The sequence below is a fragment of the Eschrichtius robustus genome, chromosome 4 (genome assembly GCF_028021215.1).
Source record: "Eschrichtius robustus isolate mEscRob2 chromosome 4, mEscRob2.pri, whole genome shotgun sequence".
In the NCBI taxonomy this organism is placed as follows: domain Eukaryota; kingdom Metazoa; phylum Chordata; class Mammalia; order Artiodactyla; family Eschrichtiidae; genus Eschrichtius; species Eschrichtius robustus.
Window position 1 is genome coordinate 80,140,260 of NC_090827.1, and position 19,399 is coordinate 80,159,658.

The 19,399-nt window shown below is 43.4% G+C and overlaps 1 protein-coding gene across 1 annotated transcript in view; it reads right to left on the reverse strand.

Annotated features, from left to right (window-relative positions):
- Positions 1–18,872, reverse strand: part of CWH43 (cell wall biogenesis 43 C-terminal homolog) — a 49,174-nt gene extending 30,302 nt beyond the window's left edge. The window contains 7 exon segments of the mRNA XM_068542217.1: positions 180–437; positions 5,473–5,561; positions 9,257–9,458; positions 12,521–12,675; positions 13,027–13,147; positions 17,015–17,206; positions 18,830–18,872. Coding sequence (XP_068398318.1) covers positions 180–437; positions 5,473–5,561; positions 9,257–9,458; positions 12,521–12,675; positions 13,027–13,147; positions 17,015–17,206; positions 18,830–18,872 — 1,060 coding nt within the window.
- Positions 18,873–19,399: the final 527 nt, after the last annotated feature.

Here is a 19,399-nt window from a genome sequence, read left to right on the forward strand (position 1 = left end):
AAATACTAATTTAGACATTCCTCCAGGTTTTTTTTTTTTAACCAAAAGAGTCTATTTCAATAAGAAAGGCAAGATCATCCTATTTATCTTAATCAGTCATGTAAAGTGCTAAATCCTAGTCAGCCCTGAAGGGAATTTTTGAGTAGTTACTTGAATCCAGACCTTTCACATGTACTCACCCAAAAGTACATCAGATCTTTCTCTAGCATACACACTTCCTGGGACAAATTTAAAAGCTGTGCACCATGCACAGAAAAATATTTCTAGAAGATAAAATACCATGGCAGTGGTCATGGCTTTCCCACGGCCTGACCCTGAGCTGATAAGGTGTCCAAGCACTTGAGGCCACATGGACGCCGTGAAGAGGGCGAGCACACAGCCAGAGAGAGCGGCTGCCCACGTGGGCAGGTAAAGGAGACCCAGAGCCGAGGTCGCTCCTGTTTGTGAGAGAGAGAAAGAAAAACAATCAGACAGGAAAGTCGTAATAGTCTCCTCCATTTTCTTAAAAAAAAAAAAAAAAAAAGAGGAATAATAAGCTTATAGGACAACCGATTTATAGCTATTTAGAGCCAGAAGGGACCTTAGGGGCATTCTGGTTCAATTTCTAGACTGGTGAGAAACTAAGGTCTTTGCAAGGTTAACATGCTTTGCGCAAGGTCATGCAGCTAGTTACTTGCACAACTGGAGGTGGAATGTGGGTCCAGTAAATCTCAGTCCAGTGCTATTTCTTCAGGAAGAACAGCAGGAGAGAAGAAGGCATTTTTAGGTTATTTGTGTTAAGATCCTTATAGCAAAAACTGGAAAAAAAAAAGGAAATTACCTGTAATACCAAAAATTTGTTAATTTAATTTAACCAGCCAGATCTAGGGCATTAGAAAGCATGCAGAGTCATGTTTGTAGAACATTTTTGTTAAGAAACTTTCTAAAGGAGTTTAAATGCTGCCCTTCGTCCCACAATATATAAGTTGACTTTACCAACCCCATAGCCCCCAAAGAAGCTGTGACTGAGACTGCATTTGTAGACTCACTGCTTTACAGTTCTGCAGGCAGTTCATTCATTCACACAACAGCCTCGGAGGTGGTGGGGGCTGTGCAATCTGCCTGGTCCACAGCAGGCACTTAGTAAATGTTTGCTAATTCGTTGAGCCAAATCTGAGGGAATATAACATTTCTCCATAGTCCTATGAAATCCGCTTTGAGACAGCAGCACAGCAGGGACTTACAGCACCCCATTTTGGAGCCATCAATATAACACCTTTGCAGAGAATATGACATCCTCTAGACATTGGACATTTCAGTCAATGTTTTATAACAGTGAGCCACCCTTCAAGTATGTCTACAGCAGCCTCCTTACTGCTTGCGGCAAGAACCCCGAGAAGAGGATCCAGCCAGCTTCTTAGTGCCCCATGGCACTCACCCGTCAGTAAGTTCTACTTGCACCATCACAGGACAATGCCATGTGACTGCCTATTCCTCCCCACTTCAAAAACAACCCACAGATTTTAACTCTATAGTTAGACCTTCAAAATCTTAGATCCAACAACAATTATTTTAATGATAAAAGTTTTTTTTTCATTTTGAAATGAACAAACATAATGCCTATTCACTGCAGAAATTTTAAAAATACAGAACTGTGAACAAGCAATTGAGGATCACCTAGGACTGAGATGCGATGATCCCAGCTAATACTCCTATGTATTTCCCCTATGTCTTTTTCTGTGTATACGCAGAAGTATTTTTACATAAATGGAATCGTACCACATATTGAGGATTGTATTCTGCTTTTTGTGGGACATTATACCAAGAACATTTTTTTCGTGTTATTAATGTTTTTCTTCTAAAACATGTTTATGTACGTACACTCTTGCACTGCATAAATACACACAAAAATAAGCAACCATTTTCCTATTCTTGGCCATTTAGGAAGCTACTGACACTGTGAGGAACATCTTTCTTTGTCAATTAATCTCTTACTACACCTCTGATTATTTCCTTAAAATAATTCTTAAAAAGATTCTTAGACGTACAACTACTATGTCAAGAGGCAAAAGCATTTTAAAGAGTCAAACTTATGGTCAACTGCCTTCCCGGGAGGTTATACCAGTTCTCACTTCCTCCAGAAACCCTGCCAGAAGTCCAAAAGGTGAGCCTTTTGAACCCTGCCAAAAGTATTTCTTTTTAAAAATCTTTACCAAATTAATGATTAAGTCATAGCATATTTTGATTTTCATTTATTTGATTATTAGGGAGAGAGAATTTTTCCTGTTTACCAGCTTATAATGACTATTTTTCAAAAGAATGAGTCCTAGTTTGATATTTTAATCTAAAGATATCAAAATGACTTTGTTGTGTCTGTCTTACTACAAAGAATTATTAGAAGGGAAAGAAAACATCTCTTCAAATTTCCCTCGACTGTTACCACTTTCATTTTTAATTTAGTTTCTATTTTTAAACAGGCTACATATTTTTAAATCCACTAAAACTGTACTTTTATCCTTTTTAATTTATTTTATTTATTTATTTTTGTCTGCGTTGCGTCTTCGTTGCTGCACGCGGGCTTTCTCTAGTTGCGGCAAGTGGCGGCTACTCTTCGTTGCGGTGCACGGGCTTCTCATTGCGGTGGCTTCTCTTGTTGCGGAGCACGGGCTCTAGGTGCGCGGGCTTCAGTAGTTGTGGCACGTGGCCTCAGTAGTTGTGGCTCACGGGCTCTAGAGCGCAGGCTCCGTAGTTGTGGTGCACGGGCTTAGTTGCTCCGTGGCATGTTGGATCCTCCCCGACCAGGGCTCGAACCCATGTCCCCTGCATTGGCAGGTGGATTCTTAACCACTGCGCCACCAGGGAAGCCCCTAAAATTGTACTTTTAAATAGATTATAAATTCAATCCAAACTCTGAAAGGTAAAAAAGAGTCCCTCTGTCCCCTGTCACCTATTAGTTCCCCTAGTGAAGGCCAACAGTGTTAGCATTTTCTTCTGCATCCTCCCAGAGATAGTCTGTGCACAGGAAGAAAAATGCCTGTGTGTGCATTTCCCTCTTTGTACACCAGTGGTAGCACATGATACACCGTTACTTTACCTTTTTCTCTTAACTATATAGCTCAACTATTTTTTGTTTGAGACAGAGTCCTCCCAAATAATCCCCCCCCCAGATCTTTACAACATCTAAGACACCAAGCAGAATTCATGGTAATTGAATATTCCAATGATATTTATAGTAACTAACATGTTCACTTTTAATAGATCAAGTTTCTCATATAATAAAACTGTAAATACACTGTATAGTACACTGGGGTCCTATCAGTGCATTTAGTAATTTATGCCTTTTTAAATAGAACTTTGATTTTACTAATTTAATTGCCATCAAGATCTAAAGTTCCTGTATCTTTGCATTTGGGAAATTCTATTGGTCACTTCCATAATTAATTTCATACTGGGACCCAGCTGGGACTTTAACTGTACAATGAAAAAATATGATTTCTTTTTCTGCATTCTGCTTTATGAGGTGTTTTCCAGAGACGAATCACAGTGAAAAGTGGGCACCACCTCTAGATAATTGTGAGCTCCTACTGAATTCAGGTGAGCAGACCATCAGAGAGGGAGACAGAGCTCACGAATTACGGCCCTGCTTTCCTCTCTACTGCAAACAGCCCATTAGAAGCCCTAAATCTGCTTGCCCCTAGGGCCTTTTATTTCACACTTCAGAGAGACAGTCAAACTAAATTAGGTTTAACTCTCGAGGCTATGTTTACTTATCTGGGGAAATAAGCATAAGCATAAAACAACAAGTTCACAGCTTTTCTGTTCTTTAAGTTTATGTTTCTGTGGACCTCAGTTTTCCCATGTTTGAAATGAAGCTGCTAATTACCTGCCCAATAAGCCTTTTGCTCCTATTCCATAAGAAAAGGCATGATATAAATGCTGCACAACTTTCAATGTATTTCATGTTCATTTTCCTAATTGCATAGAGATTAAGAAGCTATATATGCTCACTGCACACTCCACATTTACAAAGTTCCCTGGCCATTTTTGTGCGGAATCTCAGGAGGCATTTCTCTGATGAGAAGAAAGGTTACTCCTACATTATATTCACACAAGCATCCCCATATGGAATGTCTACCCGAAAATACACAAGCAAGTAAAAACAGCTGAACCTGACTGCAACTGTTTGCTCACACAGCTCCAGGAGGATGAGGACCTCATTAACCTCAGGAATTAAGTAGCCTATTTGGATGACATACACGTCTTCATGCAAGGATGATGGCACTGAGGGTGCACAGAAACGTACCTACGAGGTTATTTAACCCTCATCTTCCATTACTGTTACGTGTAGTCTCACAAACCCACGCCCAGCCTCTAGTACAAAACTCTGCATCACCTGCTTAATTAAAATGTATAAGGACATCTCTCCTCACAGAAACCAAACATAGTATTTGCCCTGTCACAGAGCAGGAATTTTTTTATTTAACACTAAAACTGACTCTCACCATTCCTGCCTTTTAAGGGGAAGGGAGCAGAGTGGCATAATTCAGTTTCAGTCACAGTAATGAAATGGTCATAATCATAAAAATAAGTAGATTGCTCCAGAAATATGATAGTTTTCATTGATATTCTATATTCCTGAAGGGTGTGAATGGGCAGAGAGGGTCCAAGCCTTTGAATAAGCAAACATGGACCCCAAGGCTGGGTAGAGGAGTGAGGGCCAAACTGTTACACACAAAAGAGAAAGGGAAATTGAGCTTTATTGTGGAGTCCCAAAGGAAGGTATTCCTGAAAACAGATGCTCTTGGAGAGGGGAAGAGGTCTGGCAAAGTGGCAATGTCTGACCCTCCATCTCCTCAGACTGTCAATAAAACTGTTCCGGGCTTCCCTGGTGGCGCAGTCGTTGAGAATCTGCCTGCCAATGCAGGGGACACGGGTTCGAGCCCTGGTCTGGGAAGATCCCACCTGCCGCGGAGCAACTAGGCCCGTGAGCCACAATTACTGAGCCTGCGCGTCTGGAGCCTGTGCTCCACAATGGGAGAGGCCGCGATAGTGAGAGGCCAGCGCACCGGCGGTGAAGAGTGGCCCTCGCTTGCCGCAACTAGAGGAAGCCCTCGCACAGAAACGAAGACCCAACACAGCCATAAATAAATAAATAAATAAATAAAATTTTTAAAAAAAAACACAACTGTTCCTTACATCTGTGCCTGGATAAGTCATTTAGGAGGCGAGGGAGAGTATGTCAGCCCAGTCGGGGGATAAGACAGCTAAGGAGGAGAGGGAAAGTGAAGGAGGAGGAAGCAGCGACCTGGAACCAGTAGCCACTGGTAACCGTGGTGACATCTGGGTTTTAGTGGCTGCACTTGGTGAGACTCTCCCACCGGGCAACAGCACATGTTGTATGGTCATCTCCTTCCACTCCAGGGGCACATGGAGTAAGTTGGACAATTGCAAGTAAATTGGACAACGAAGCATTTCTGTAGGGAAACCACACACCTGTCATCCACCAGGTTAAACTGGAACCAGGAAACCATGAACAAGGCGAAAGCATCAATCCACTCGCCAAGCCCAGCAGAACTGCACCTCTGTAAAAAAAAATGACACGTTATAGGACATCTGACATTGTTACTACTCCATTGTCCCAGATATAAAACAGATATGTATCTCCTACCTCTAGGCACATCCAAAAGATAATATGAGTATGAAACAACCAATGAGATAATGAAAGCCCACTGGGAACCAATATTATATACATTCAGAACATTGACATAAAAGCACCTCTGACTTGAGATAAACGATATCTGCAGTCTTTCATGGTCAGTGTAAACACAGAAATTGAGTTTTCTCAGACTATTAAATTATAGTTCATATTGGCCACGTGACATTTTAAATGACTCTGCCAAAGATAAAAAGAAAAAGACACTAGGAATAGTTTCTATTTAGTGTGCCTCTTTTCATTCTTTTCTCAACCTCAATACTGCTTTTATCAATAGTCTCTGCCTTCCTGGGACTGATGTGAGTTTGGTAAATAATTAATAGTTGTCTGTTTTTAAAAACAACCACAAACTATTTCATTCTTTTGCTACTTTGGCAAAAACTTGGAGGAGGAGGAAAAAAAAAGAATTTAAACTTTAGGGGAAAATCCAGCAGCAATAAAAGCTACAACATGGCACTCAGTGAAACAGCTATAATATAAATAAGCTAAAAAACATAGTACTTACTACATACCAGGCACTGTTTGAAGATTTTTACATATATTAGCTCATCTAACACTCACAAGTCTGTAGGTAAATGCAATAATTATCCCCATTTTGCAGGGGAGGACACTGGGGGAAAGAGCACTAAGAAACCTGCCACAGATTGTACACAGTCGCCCACATAGGACTAAGAATCCAAAAAAGCCCCTCCAGCTCTGGAGTGAGGCTCTCAGCCGCTCTCCTGCCTATCCCCACCTTCTAAGGTTAAGAGTGGTCCTGGGTCTACAGGAGAGAGAAAAGGCTGGCGAGGACACTGTTGATCATTGTCTATCCCCAAGTCAACGACAAATGTTTATGAGGACCTACTGTGTGCCAGGCTCTGTTCTAGGGGCTTGGGATGCGTCAGTGAACAAAGATCCCTTTCCTTCATGCGCTCACATTCCAGTGGGGGAGAGGGCCAGACAATAAACACAGTTAGAAAATAACACAGGATATTAGAAGGTAGAAAACAGCACAGAAGAGGGAGAGTTTTGGGGTTGGGAGTGCTGGGGTGGGCTAATGGGAAGTTGGAACATGAGGCTAAGACCGTGTCCTGCTCCCTCATCCTCCCAGGCTCTGTGGTCTGCACTGATCCTCTGGTTTCCCAAAGTCCCCTCAGCACCATCTGCGCCTGTCTCTCACCTTCCTCCCATCTCCCACATCTTCAGCCCATCAAAACAGATTTATGACCCATTCCCTTAAGTAGAATCTAGAGAATTTGAGAGAGCAATTCCTACTATGACGGTCATAGGTGATGATGATCTAATGCAACATTTCTCAGACGGGGTTCTGAGAAACATCAATTTTATGATGTGTTGATAGGTGTTCTCACAAAGAGATTCCATGTTCGAGTAAGTTGGAGAAACTCCCGAGAGTCTCTGTGATGCTAATTTGCCTTGTGAATCACAAAGGAAGATGAAGTACAGTGTTTCCAAAACCTACTTGATCTAAAAGAGGTTTGGGTTTTGCTTGTTTTTTGTCTCAGATTACCCAGTAACATCTCAAGAAACCAGTGTTCCACACAACACAATTTGGGAAATGCTGGTCTCAGGCGTTGCATCTCCATCTTCAATGTGTCACTCCAGCATACAAAATCATAAAATGAAAACCCTCATTTTAAAGGTGAGCAAAACAAGGCCAGGGATGTCAGGCGACTGGTCCAAAGCTGAATGGTGAATTGCTGTCAGCCAACCAGCTCTCAAGACTGGCCTCGGATTCCTGGTCCAGTTCTCCTGTTGCTCTTCCGCACGTCTTACGCTTGTTTTCATGGGAGCTTTGGACATGAAGCTTTAACACATAAGAATAAACTCCTTCCCTCCCCCTCTCTTCTTCTGTGCCTTTCTTCCTTCTCTCCCCTCCTCCTCAGTATGCCAGAGCATCCAAGATCAAAAAGATATAGACTCTGGATGAGATCACATATGTACACTTCCTAGCTCAGGGCCGGACACAGAGGAAATCATAAGTATTAGTTCCTTTTCCCATTCCTGGCCCTCAAAGAGTTTAGTGTCGAGAAAGGATGAAGGACATAAAATAACTGTAGTATAAACAATTTGTAATACAGAATAATAATAAGAGATGTACAAGGAGGTGGGGGTGGGATGGGCATTCAAGGTAGTCTGTGGGATAATCAGAGAAGACTTCACAGAGGAGATGCATGACCTGGGTTTTGAAGGGTGAGTAAGAGCTTGCCAAGACATCAAGGCAGAGAAGGTAGCCCAGACACAGGGAAGAGCACGTACATGCAGATGGAGGACTGGGACAATCTGGCACGTCTAGGGAACTGAAAGTGATTTCAGCCCAGGTGAAGCATGGGGATAAGGCAGGGAGCATCTTTAAAAAATTAAGTGAGGGTGAGGGTGCAGATCCTGTCTCATATGACCTGGTTTGGGGGAGAAAAACTGCTGAAAGGTTTTAAGCAAAAGAGTGATGGAGTCAGGTGTGCATTTTAGAGATCTCACTCTCAGTGTGGAGATGGCCACACTGCAGAGAGGCCATTAGAAGACCAGAGCAGTAGCCTGATGAAAGATGGGAGGATCCACTAAGGAGATATGGTGGGGGATAGGGAGGGAGGGACAGATGCTTTAAGAGAAGTAGTAGAATCGACTGGACTTAATACCAAGTGAGATGCAGAAAATGAGGAAGACACACAATTCTAAGACGACTCCTGGTTTCCAGCTTAGACGGTAGAGGGATAGATAGAGTAAACCAAGGCCCGGAGGAGGAAGGACATGTCTGGGTAGTGAAAACTACTGAGCCAGACTTGGACACACTGCATGTGAGACAACTGTGGGATGTGCCCAGACATCCTCTGCGGAAAGAGCCAGTGTGTCTCCATATGTGGGAATTTCAGCGTTTTTGGAGAAAACAGATATCTGAGGCAGAAGTTTTAAGGGTTCCTCCCATCTTTTTACTTGAAAGGCTGGACCTGGCCATGGGAGAAAAGAGGTGTCAGGAAGAGTAGAGAGAGGGTCAGTGAGGACCAAGCACAGGAACCAGCACTTAAGCTCAAGACTGCTAACTCCTTGGGAGCCCCACGGCTGGAACAAGTCCCAAAGTACAGAGGATGCAGAGCTCCCCCAGGCTTCCCTCCTTTGCAGAGATTAAAGCTGTCTGCCTTGCTGCCAACCTGGTCTTTCATCAAGGCCCTCTGGTCTCGTCCTACCCAGTGCCCATAACTGTAATAGGGGGATCTGGAGGAATGCCATGCTTTCCCTGCCACTGAGAACGCTCTTCTTGGCAGGAATTCCTCAGCGTGCCCATGCAGGAGCTCCCAGGACCTCTCACTTAGCCGTGCACTATCCTCAGTCCTCCCTCATCTACCTCCCAGCAATCCCTCAGCACTGGGGCAAATACCCCTCCAGCTCCGTCATCTCCAGAGTAGATCCAGTACTGTCCTACTGCAGTAATGTCCTGCAATGTTTCTGACATCTAGGGAAAGAGGAACACGAAACATCTGGCTGGTGCAGATCTAGCTGCTCAAACAGAGGAGGAATTTCTTCAACAATACTAGCCAATTTCTGGATTGCTTCCAAACCCAAACTCACCCAAATGGGTTAGGATCTGGCCCTGGATGGGGATGCCCACTCACTGCCCATCTGGAAACAACAGAGACTTCTCCAAAAATCCAGTGGGTAAGGAACATGAGACTGCCAAAGGCAGCCCCTGCCAACAACCAGTTCGGTCTAGAAGCCATCACCCTGGCTGCCTCACCAGACTTCTTCCCCGCAGGTCTACAGCAGGCACCATCTAGAATGAAAAATGGAAAAGGATCAGTTACATGGAAATTTACCCTCTATATTTAACAGAATGGTACCTGGCTTCAAGGACCTTACTTCAGAAGAGGAGATGAGACCCAATCCAAAGCAGAATGTGCTGGGAGATAGTCAGTGGGAGAGGTTATTTCAGGCAGGCTAGATTGGGAACGATTTAGGCAGAACAAATCATTTTGGAATTTGACAACTGAAAATGCAGATATTTATTTACTTCTTTAAAGTGAAATTAACAGTATGAGCTAAAATATATGTACGAAAAGTGAAAGGTATGTTCAGGGAACAAATGCAGTCCACCTTGAGTGGAACACTTTCAGAATATCAGGCTGCTTCTCCCCAAAAGAAAAGGGCTCTCATCAGCTTGGTGCTTTGTGACCACCTAGAGGGGTGGGACAGGGAGGGTGGGAGGGAGGGAGATGCAAGAGGGAAGAGATATGGGGACATATGTATATGTATAGCTGATTCACTTTGTTATAAAGCAGAAACTGACACACCAGTGTAAAGCAATTATACTCTAATAAAGATGTTTAAAAAAAAAAATAGCCCTGAGGATAGGGCAAAATAATTACTCTTCTTTGCATGTCTTTGGATGGTTTCACTGGATAAGTTTAATATACATTAAAAAAAAATAACAGTAAAGGAAGGGAATGTGCTAATGTGGCAAAACTTCCCCAGTTTTGATGATGTCAGTGGACAGTATTCATTTAATCCCTCCCTAGAACTCATTTGTGTATACCCCTCTCCTTTTCTCTCACCCCTTCTCATCTTTACTCCCCTCATAGTATCTCCCATTCTGAGGTCTCAACAAACAATTTAGCATGTGTAATAAATATAAATACTGAATTTAAAAAAAAAAAAAAAAGCACAGGGCTCTCGTCTAACCCTCTGTGTCCCCGGAGTGACAACAGTGCATCGCCTGAGCAGTTACCATGGGCCAGGCCCTATGCCCAGCCCTTTACATGAACTCATTTAATCTTCACAACCATTTTACGAGGTAGCCTCTATTACTAATCCCATTTCACAGATTAAAAAACTGAGGCCCAGAGGAAGCAAGTAACTTGCCCAAGATCATACAGCTGGTAAAGAGAGCTTAGGCAGCACCTGTGTACTTGACTATACTATACTTCCCGGGACTGTTTAACCACGAGGTCTCAGTTTGTTGCATTAATGACTTCACATACAGAAATGTAACAACTCGAGAAAATGCTGGCAGGAGAATTTCTTTGTAAGAACAGAGAACCTGCTGTGTAGATGCTTCATGACACTGAGAAGCCCTCTCCAGGATAGAAAGAAAACTTCGGGTCTGCCTGTGAGGGTGACAGCCCGATTTCACAAAGAGGAAGAAAGCCATTCTGCCAATAAAGGAGTGAGAGGAAGGAGAAGCAGAGCTGAAAGCTATAGGGATGAGGGAGAGAAGATGTGAAGACGGAAGGAGGCCAGGGCCTGGAGGCTAGGAGACAGTCTTTGGAGAAGAGAGAAGCCTAAACTGCATTTGCTGATTAACACTGCTGCATACTATGGTGGGTGACCCTCCCCCAAGACCCAGCAAATCTTCAATAAAGCTACCCCCAAAAATGCCTGGGATGATCAGATATCCTGGGGAAGCTGGTGAGAAGTCAAGTTTTGTAAATGGGGCACAGTGCAAAAACAGGAAGGGACCAACAACTGGGTCACATAAATTTAAAACAGAGGTGAGAAAGAAGAAAACTCCAGTCGGGAAATGTAAGTGATACCCTGAATCCAGATCCTTATCAGGCTGTACCTGTGAAATGTGCTGCCTGAGTTTCTACGCCACGTTAGCGATTTATGAAATATAAAACATATATTAGGGCACTAGACCGAGTTCTAAATGTTCTAATTAATATCAATGTCCCTAGACCAATTTACGTGCATGATGTTCCCTTGTTCTCACTAACCCCACTTCATGCCAAAATTGGGGCCAAGGGGGAATTATGCAAGCCCTTTGTTCATGGTGAGCCAAACCCTCTAAACTTCCATTAATCTGTGAGATTTCTCCTTGTATTTACAAAAGAACAGCGACTCACTGAGAGTTACACACAAAGCCAGGAGCAAGTTATGTAGAATCTAGTAACACTTCTCCCTTCTTTTCAGAAAAGTCTCAAGTTAGCATGTGAAGCAAATGTCCAAGTTTGTTTGTCAGCTCCAGACAGGTGATCTGAAAGGTGGTATGAATATGTAGGATTTCCTTTCTTTTTTTTTAATTAATTAATTTATTTATTTATTTTTGGCTGCGTTGGGTCTTTGTTGCTGCGCGCGGGTTTCTCTAGTTGCGGCGAGCAGAGGCTACTCTTCGTTGCGGTGCGCGGGCTTCTCATTGCGGTGGCTTCTCTTGTTGTGGACCATGGGCTCTAGGCGCGCGGGCTTCAGTAGTTGTGGCACACAGGCTCAGTAGTTGTGGCTTGCGGGCTCCAGAGTGCAGGCTCAGTAGTTGTGGCGCATGGGCTTAGTTGCTCCACGGCATGTGGGATCTTCCCGGACCAGGGATCAAACCCGTGTCCCCTGCATTGGCAGGCGGATTCTCAACCTCTGTGCCACCAGGGAAGTCCCTCCTTTCTTTTTAAATTTCATATTTGGAGCTTAAATATCTTCAGAGTTGGGCCCGGGGCGGGGCGGAAACAAAAGCAAAAAACAAACAAACCAAAGAAAACCCAAACAAACCCATGCAGTTCCCACCGTCCTCGTCCTGGAAAGTCCTGTCCAGAGGGAAAGAGGAGGAAGACAGAGCTGAAAGCCAGCAGGGAGTATGAGGCCTGGGTCTACTCTCGCACTCCATGCTGAGACAAGCCAGAGATGGATTGCTATGGTCACCCTCTATGCTGGCAAGGAAAAGGTGCCTTCTGCCTAGATAACCGTCCACTACCTGTGCTGGCTACTCTTGCAGAGGGAGAAAAAGTAGAAACGGAGATAGAGTGCAGAAAGACTAGTTTTATCTTTCCAAGATGTGTTACATTCAGATAAGAAACGTAAATAAACTGTGCAAGAGAGAAAATCCCTAAATAAACTGGGCCTACACTTAACCTGTGTAAATGCGATCAAGTGTGGCGATGGTACTTAATGTCCGTATCACTCTGTTGGACATCTGAGAAGTCCAGACTGGGTTCAGTGAAGTGTACCAAATGCGGAGAACAACAAGAAGAATCTGTCCTAAAATGAATCCCCAGATTCTGAAGTACCTGTAAGGACAGAAGTATTTTTAACAACTTTTTATGTGGTTTCAATGTACTATGTCCATTGTGAATTTCACAGTGCCATAGAAGGAGTATATGAGGTAGTCTTGTTGGTAATCTACATGACTTAGCCTTTGTATAGCCCGTTACCTAGGCAACTTGTTATAATGCCTTCATTCTCACAACATTATTGAGACTGATGGCAAATATTCACATCCCGATTTTGTGAAGAGAAAAGTGAGACTTCTACAAGGCCTTATGCAAGGTAAATACTATATCTTGCAACTCCTGGTCCCAACCTTCCCTTTGGTAACTGACCACATTTGTTTGTCTGTAGGCACAAGATATGAACCATACCTTTGCAAACCACTTCCTGTCCACCACGTCACGGCTTGCACTACCAGTGAGGAAGACAGACGGAGTGCAAGAACCAAGAGCCGAAGTTAGGCATTTGGAGCCTGGAAGGAGGCTATGCTGCCTGCAGATTAAGGAGAGCTGAACGTTTCTGGCAATCATGCATTGGTATTCGATGATCTGCATTTGATAACGGCTGTGTCTGGTACCATGGTTACACTCGGGAAGACAGAGTTAATATATAATTATCTGCGTGCATAAATCTTTTTGAAAATTTTTATTGAGATAGCATTCATACCATAAATTCACTCTGTTAAAGTGTATGATTCAATGGTTCTTAATACATTCACAAAGTTGTGCAACTCTTACCACTATCTAATTCCAGAACATTTTCATCACCCCAGGAAGAAACCTGTGCCCAATAGCAGTCACTCCCTTCCCTCCTCTTCCCCCCAACTCCGACCCCCAGCCCCCGGCAATCACTTATCTACTTCCTATCTGTATGGATTTTTCCTATTCTGGACATTTCATATAAATGAAATCATAAAATATGCAGCCTTCTGTGACTGTTTTTTTTTCACTTAGCATAATGTTTTCGAGGTTCATCCATGTTGATGGGCCTAGCGACTATCATACTAAGTGAAGTAAGCCAAACGGAGAAAGACAAATATCATATGATATCACTTATATGTGGAATCTTACAAAAAAAAAAAAAAAGATACAAATGAATTTATTTGCAAAAGAGAAAGAGATTCACAGACATAGAAAACAAACTTATGGTTACCAATGAGAAAAGTAAGGGGGGGGAAGGACAATTAGGAGGTTGGGATTAACATATACACAATGCTATATATAAAATAGATAACCAACAAGGACCTACTGTATGGCACAGGGAACTATTCTCAGTATTTTGTAATAACCTATAGGGAAAAAGAATCTGAAAAATATGTTATATTATATATAAAACTGAATCACTGTGCTGTATACCTGAAACTAACATGACATTGTAAACCAATTAAACTTCAATAAAATCTTTTTTTAAAAAAGGTCCATGCATGTAGTACCATGTATCAGTGCTTCATTCCTTTTTATGGCTAAATAATATCCCATGGCATGGATATACTGCCTTTTGTTTATCCATTCATCAGTTGATGGGCATTTGGGTTGTTTCTACTTTTTGGCTACTATGAATAATGCTGTTATGAACATTTGTGTACCAGGTCTTGGGTGAACATATGTTTCCATTTTTCTTGGGTCTATACCAAGGAGTGGAGGTGTTGGGTCATATGACAACCATGTTCAACATATTGAGGAACTGCCAAACTGTTCTCCAAATCAGCTGCACCATTTTACATTTCCACCAGCAATGTGTGAGGGTTTCAATTTCTTCATATCCTTGTCAACACTTATTGTCTATGTTTTTGATTGTACCCATTTTAGTGGGTCAAGGTATTTAAGGTCAAAAATAACCTAAATCACTGGTAGTATGAACTAGTTTAATAGTTAACTACATAGTAATCAACCTAAAATATCTGAGGTGTCAGTGATGAGATAGCACAGAACACTCAGATCTTCTTTGTAGTTATGTAAGAATGCCTTAGGACTCTGTAAAAACAAAGTTGTTTCGTTTCCTTAAGAAGCATCTGAAAAGGGAGTTTTAAGGCAAATCATGGCTTACTTCAGCCTCTCTTTAGCATCAACAAAGCTCAATGGCTACCTGGAAGAGCATCTGACAAAAACTGGTTTCTTCATCCTCAACTCTGAGTCACTTTCCTACCCACTCCCCTTTCTCAAATACAATTCTACCTCTACTCAAGGTGATGGGTTTTCAGGGAGGAAGCAGATGAAAGGGGAGCAACAAGAAGCATCTCAAATACCATACCCCCCGCCAAAGTTATCTACTATTACATTATAGCCTCCAGAAGTTCCTGGGCCAGAACTGGACTCAAAAATAAAAAACTGTCCCAGTAACTGTTCGGTGGGTGGCTTTGTAGGTAAAGCTGCCACAGGCAGCATTGAGCAAAAGCAGCGAAAAAGGGCCACTGATGAGATCCCTCCCATAAAGCCAACCAAGGAGTATGATGAGGCCATCATCGTTCATAGAAGGATTCTGTAAGCCAAGGCCAGTTTAACTCAGTTACTATATATACTCAAAAAGAAGAAAGTTTCATTTCTATTATTTCCAGAGCTGAAAATTTCATGGTTATTTCATTCCTATAGACATCATCTTTTAAAAGGATGCATTTTCCAGTGGTCTTTACTGCTGCTACTTCTGAGCTCTAGACCTTTGTGGGTAACCACATAACTCACTACACTCACTAACCACGTTCTGCCTTCTTCAGGGACTGATGCACGGAAAAACAGAAGGCAATTCCCTAGTGATTCCTGTCACTGTTTCTGAAAAAAGTCAAGTGACTGTTCCTACAGCGTGGCTCAAGAACAAATGCCACTTGGAAAATTCAGAGAAACCAACTGTGTTATAGCACAAGGGCAAGAGAGGCAGACTTTTCAGCTACAGATTCCACCAGACTGGAGTCTGGTGTTTTTGTTTTTCAAAACCTTTTCTCCATGACCTCACCTCACCTTTTTTTTTACTACCAGTACTTCTCCAAGGTCTCTCAATATTTACTAATGTTAATAACCTCAAGTGTTTGTGATAGTAAGTGTACATTTTCTAATTGCTGGGTTTTGGCAATGTAACGTACTGAAATTCAGAATTCAAAAGCTACAAAAGGTATACAGTGCAAAGTTTCCCTTTCATACCTGTGTCTAGGTACCAAATTTTTCACCTTGGAAGCAACTAAAATGGTATCAGGTTTTTAAAAAATACTTCTAGACCTATTTAATGCATGTCCAATTAATTATTAAATATATTTTCATCTAACCTATTTTACACAAATGCTAGTATTCTGCACATACTGTTTAGCGCTTCTTTTTTCCCACTTAACAACATATTTTGAAGAACATTCCATTTCCTTACATAAATGTTCTCATTCTTTAATATAGCTGCATAGTATTCTATAGTACTCCAAGTTTCATAACCATAACTTATTTAACCTAACCTATCCCATTTAGATGACATATAGGTTATTTCTAACATTATTATTATAAACATTGCTGCAATGATTAAAGAACCTTTTATTTTTATCATTTTACACATATGTGAGTTTATCTATAGGATATACTCCCAGAAGTGGGATTGCTGAGTGAAAGATACATATTTGTCCTTTTGATAAACAATGCTAACCGATCCTTTGCAGAAGTTGTGACAATTTACAGCTCCGCCAGCAATGCGTAAGTGCCTGCTTTCCCACGCTTGCAACAGTGTTGTCAGAGTTTGTTCTTTGCCAACCTGATATGTGAGACTGTCTATGAATATATGTGTGTGTGTATATGATTTGTATTCTATATATTTTAGTATCTTTTTAAGAACCAGTTATATTTCCTTTCCAGTAAACTGATCATATCCTTTGCTTTCGCTTCTATTGAACTATTGGTCCTTTTTTATTATTGATTTATAAGAACTCCATATATTAATGAAATTAGCCCTCTGACTGGAAGAGCTGCAATAGCTGTCCTAATCTGTTGATTGCCTTTGCTTCATACGGTGTTCATCATGCATAATTTTCATATTTTTAAGCAGTATCATTTAACAACTTTTTAATGGCTTCGGAGTTTTGTGTCATAGTTGGAAAAAAGAACAAAAATATGTTCAAGAGTTAAGCTGTCCTCCAAGGTATCTTTCCCCTCTTCATCTCGGTGATCCTTAAGCCCTTCCAATCTGACGGAAAATTTAAACATGTAAACATGCTGACTCTTGGTCTAGACTTCCAATTCTACTAAAACTCTGCAAGGTAGTAGTAAGAGAAAGAGAAATCTTTTATTTTTTATTTAATCATTTAGCATTCAAAGAACAGTCTACATATTTTCACTTGATTTTTAACTAAAAAAAAAAAAAAAGAAGCCTTAAGGAATCACTTTTAAATCTTACCAACAGTAATTATCCGCAACAGGGCTACCATCCACTTCTTGTGAACCAATTTCCAGACAGGAGTAATTGTGAGGAATAATGGAGAAAGAAATGCTATGGCAAAAGCTTCAAGCCCAGTGAGTTCTAGTGTTTGCAGGGGAAAGTAATAGATCATCGGTCCCAGGCCATCGCAGAGAGACCAAGAAACATATCCTAGGGGAAAAAAAAGTTTTTAAGAGAGAGAGAAAGTGTAACTTTCTCATTGTTTCAAACAGTAGCCCTTCCCGCCACTAAAACTGCTCCCGCTGGCCGCCCTCCTTCATGACCCTGGCCTTATGTGGGTTCCAGTAACAGAATTCCTCCCCTTTCCTGTCAGGCCCAGAATGAGAATGGCTCAACATCCCTTGCTTGTCCCTTTAACCTCGTTCATACCTCCCGTAGGTAGGTAGTCCCTTTATTAAAGGCTCTTCATTTGGACCATCTAGGTTAAATCTGGTTTCCTGTCAGGACCCTGACTGATAAAATTTCCTTAACTAAATCGACCCTTCTTTAATGAGAAATAGCGTGAAAATCAAAAAGAGCAACAAACGGCAGAACTCCTTCCTCCCACTCCAGACTACAGCCAAAGGCACGTTAGTTAGGAAATAATCATTTTCTTGTGAGCAGACTATTTTAAACCTAACCCTAGGAGACAGTGTAGGGTAGTGGAAAACCCAGATTTGACGTTACTTTCACAGCTGCCAACTACTGACTGTAATCTTCTACAATGATGATAATTAACCAATGGGCAGTTACCATGTGCTAGGCTCTGTGCTAAGTATTCACTCCGATCTTCTCTCTTCTTCCGCATCCTATGAAATTGACACTATTTCTACTCCCCTCTTACAAATGCAAAATCAAACAACAAAAACTCCTTAGACTCAGAAAGTTAAGTAATTGCCTAAGGTCACAAAAGTGGCAAATGGCAGAGTGAACTTAAAACCGAGCGGTCCGGTTCCAAACCATCCTTAACCACCGAAAGCAGTACTTTTAACCACCTTGCAAAGCTATTAAGATTTAAAAAGATAAAGTACACACAGTACCTAGCACCCTAGGTACTCACTGAATGTAATTCGCTTTACATCGTGTACTTGTGAGATACAGACTAGGCCAAAAAATGAGCCCCGCCCCCAGCCCGAGCATTACCAGCTCCCAGAAAATCAAGTTCTTAGGAAGGCACCCCTCCCCTTCATCGTGAACAGCGAGACGCTAGCAATCTCCTAAAGGTTTGTCTGGGAATTCTGATTTCAACCATACAACTCGGACAATATTACAACAATAATTGTTCTTGGGACTTTCTGCAAAGCTGCTAAGTGAGCACATGGGACTCGAGTTCGACGTTTCCCGCCAAATGCTCAAATGTGCAGCCACTACCCAAGGTCACTTGTGAGGGGTCAACCCAGGCGGCAGCCACCGCGCTGAGTGCTCACCTACAGCTACCGGGGGAAACGGGTGCCCCTTTCCTTCTGAAAGGTAAAGTTCGTTGCTGAAATTTATTCAGTTAAACTTAAAGATCTCGGGTGAGGGGACTCGGGGTTGGTACCAGCTTCGCGGTTCAAGGCCGACAGGTGAAGAAGTCGGGCCCCTTGGGCGCAACACCAGGGTGGCGTGGGGGCTCTCTCTCTCTCTCAATTCCTCCAGCAGCAGAAGTTGCCAGGGGACGATAAGCATTTCTATTCCAAGCACCGAGCGCGCGTTCCTCCCTCCGGGAGCTCAGCCAACCCGGCCGAGCACCGCGGCTCCGGGCAGGGCCGGGGGAGCGGACCGGCGAATGCGCGGCGGGCGGCCTCGGCTTACCCAGGAGGCTCTCCAGGGGCACTTCTCTCCACGGCGAGGGCATGGCCGAGGCCCGGAGCGGCGCCGCCGAGGGAAGCCGCGCGGCCCGCATACCCGCCGCCCCGCGCCGGCCGCCGAGTCCTCCGGGGTCGGCGTCCACGCCTCCGGCTCTCTTCGAGTCTGCAGCCGCCCGCCTGGCTGCCCGCGGACCAGCAAGCCGCGCCCAGGCGAGGGTGGGGCCCGCTGGCCCCGCCCCGTCCCATCCAGCGCCGCCCGCCCAGCCCCACAGCCTCTGAGCGGCCCGCGATCCCGCGCCACCGCCTCCGCCGACGCCACCGCGCAGCGAGCGGGACCCGGGGGCCTCCGACCTGCCGCCCAGAAGAAACCAGGTGGCCGGGCTCGCTGGCAGGGCAGCCCCGGGGATGGCGCGCTGCGAGCGCCCAAGAGGACGGCATCATTGCAACTCTGCACCCGCGGTGCCCTTTAAACGAGGCCCAGGGGCGCGTTGCGAAGGGAAGGCTTAGACGCAGGTGGGGAGCCTGAGCTGCCAGGGGCTCTAGCGCCTTCGGCGAGCAGGTGCGAACAGGACCT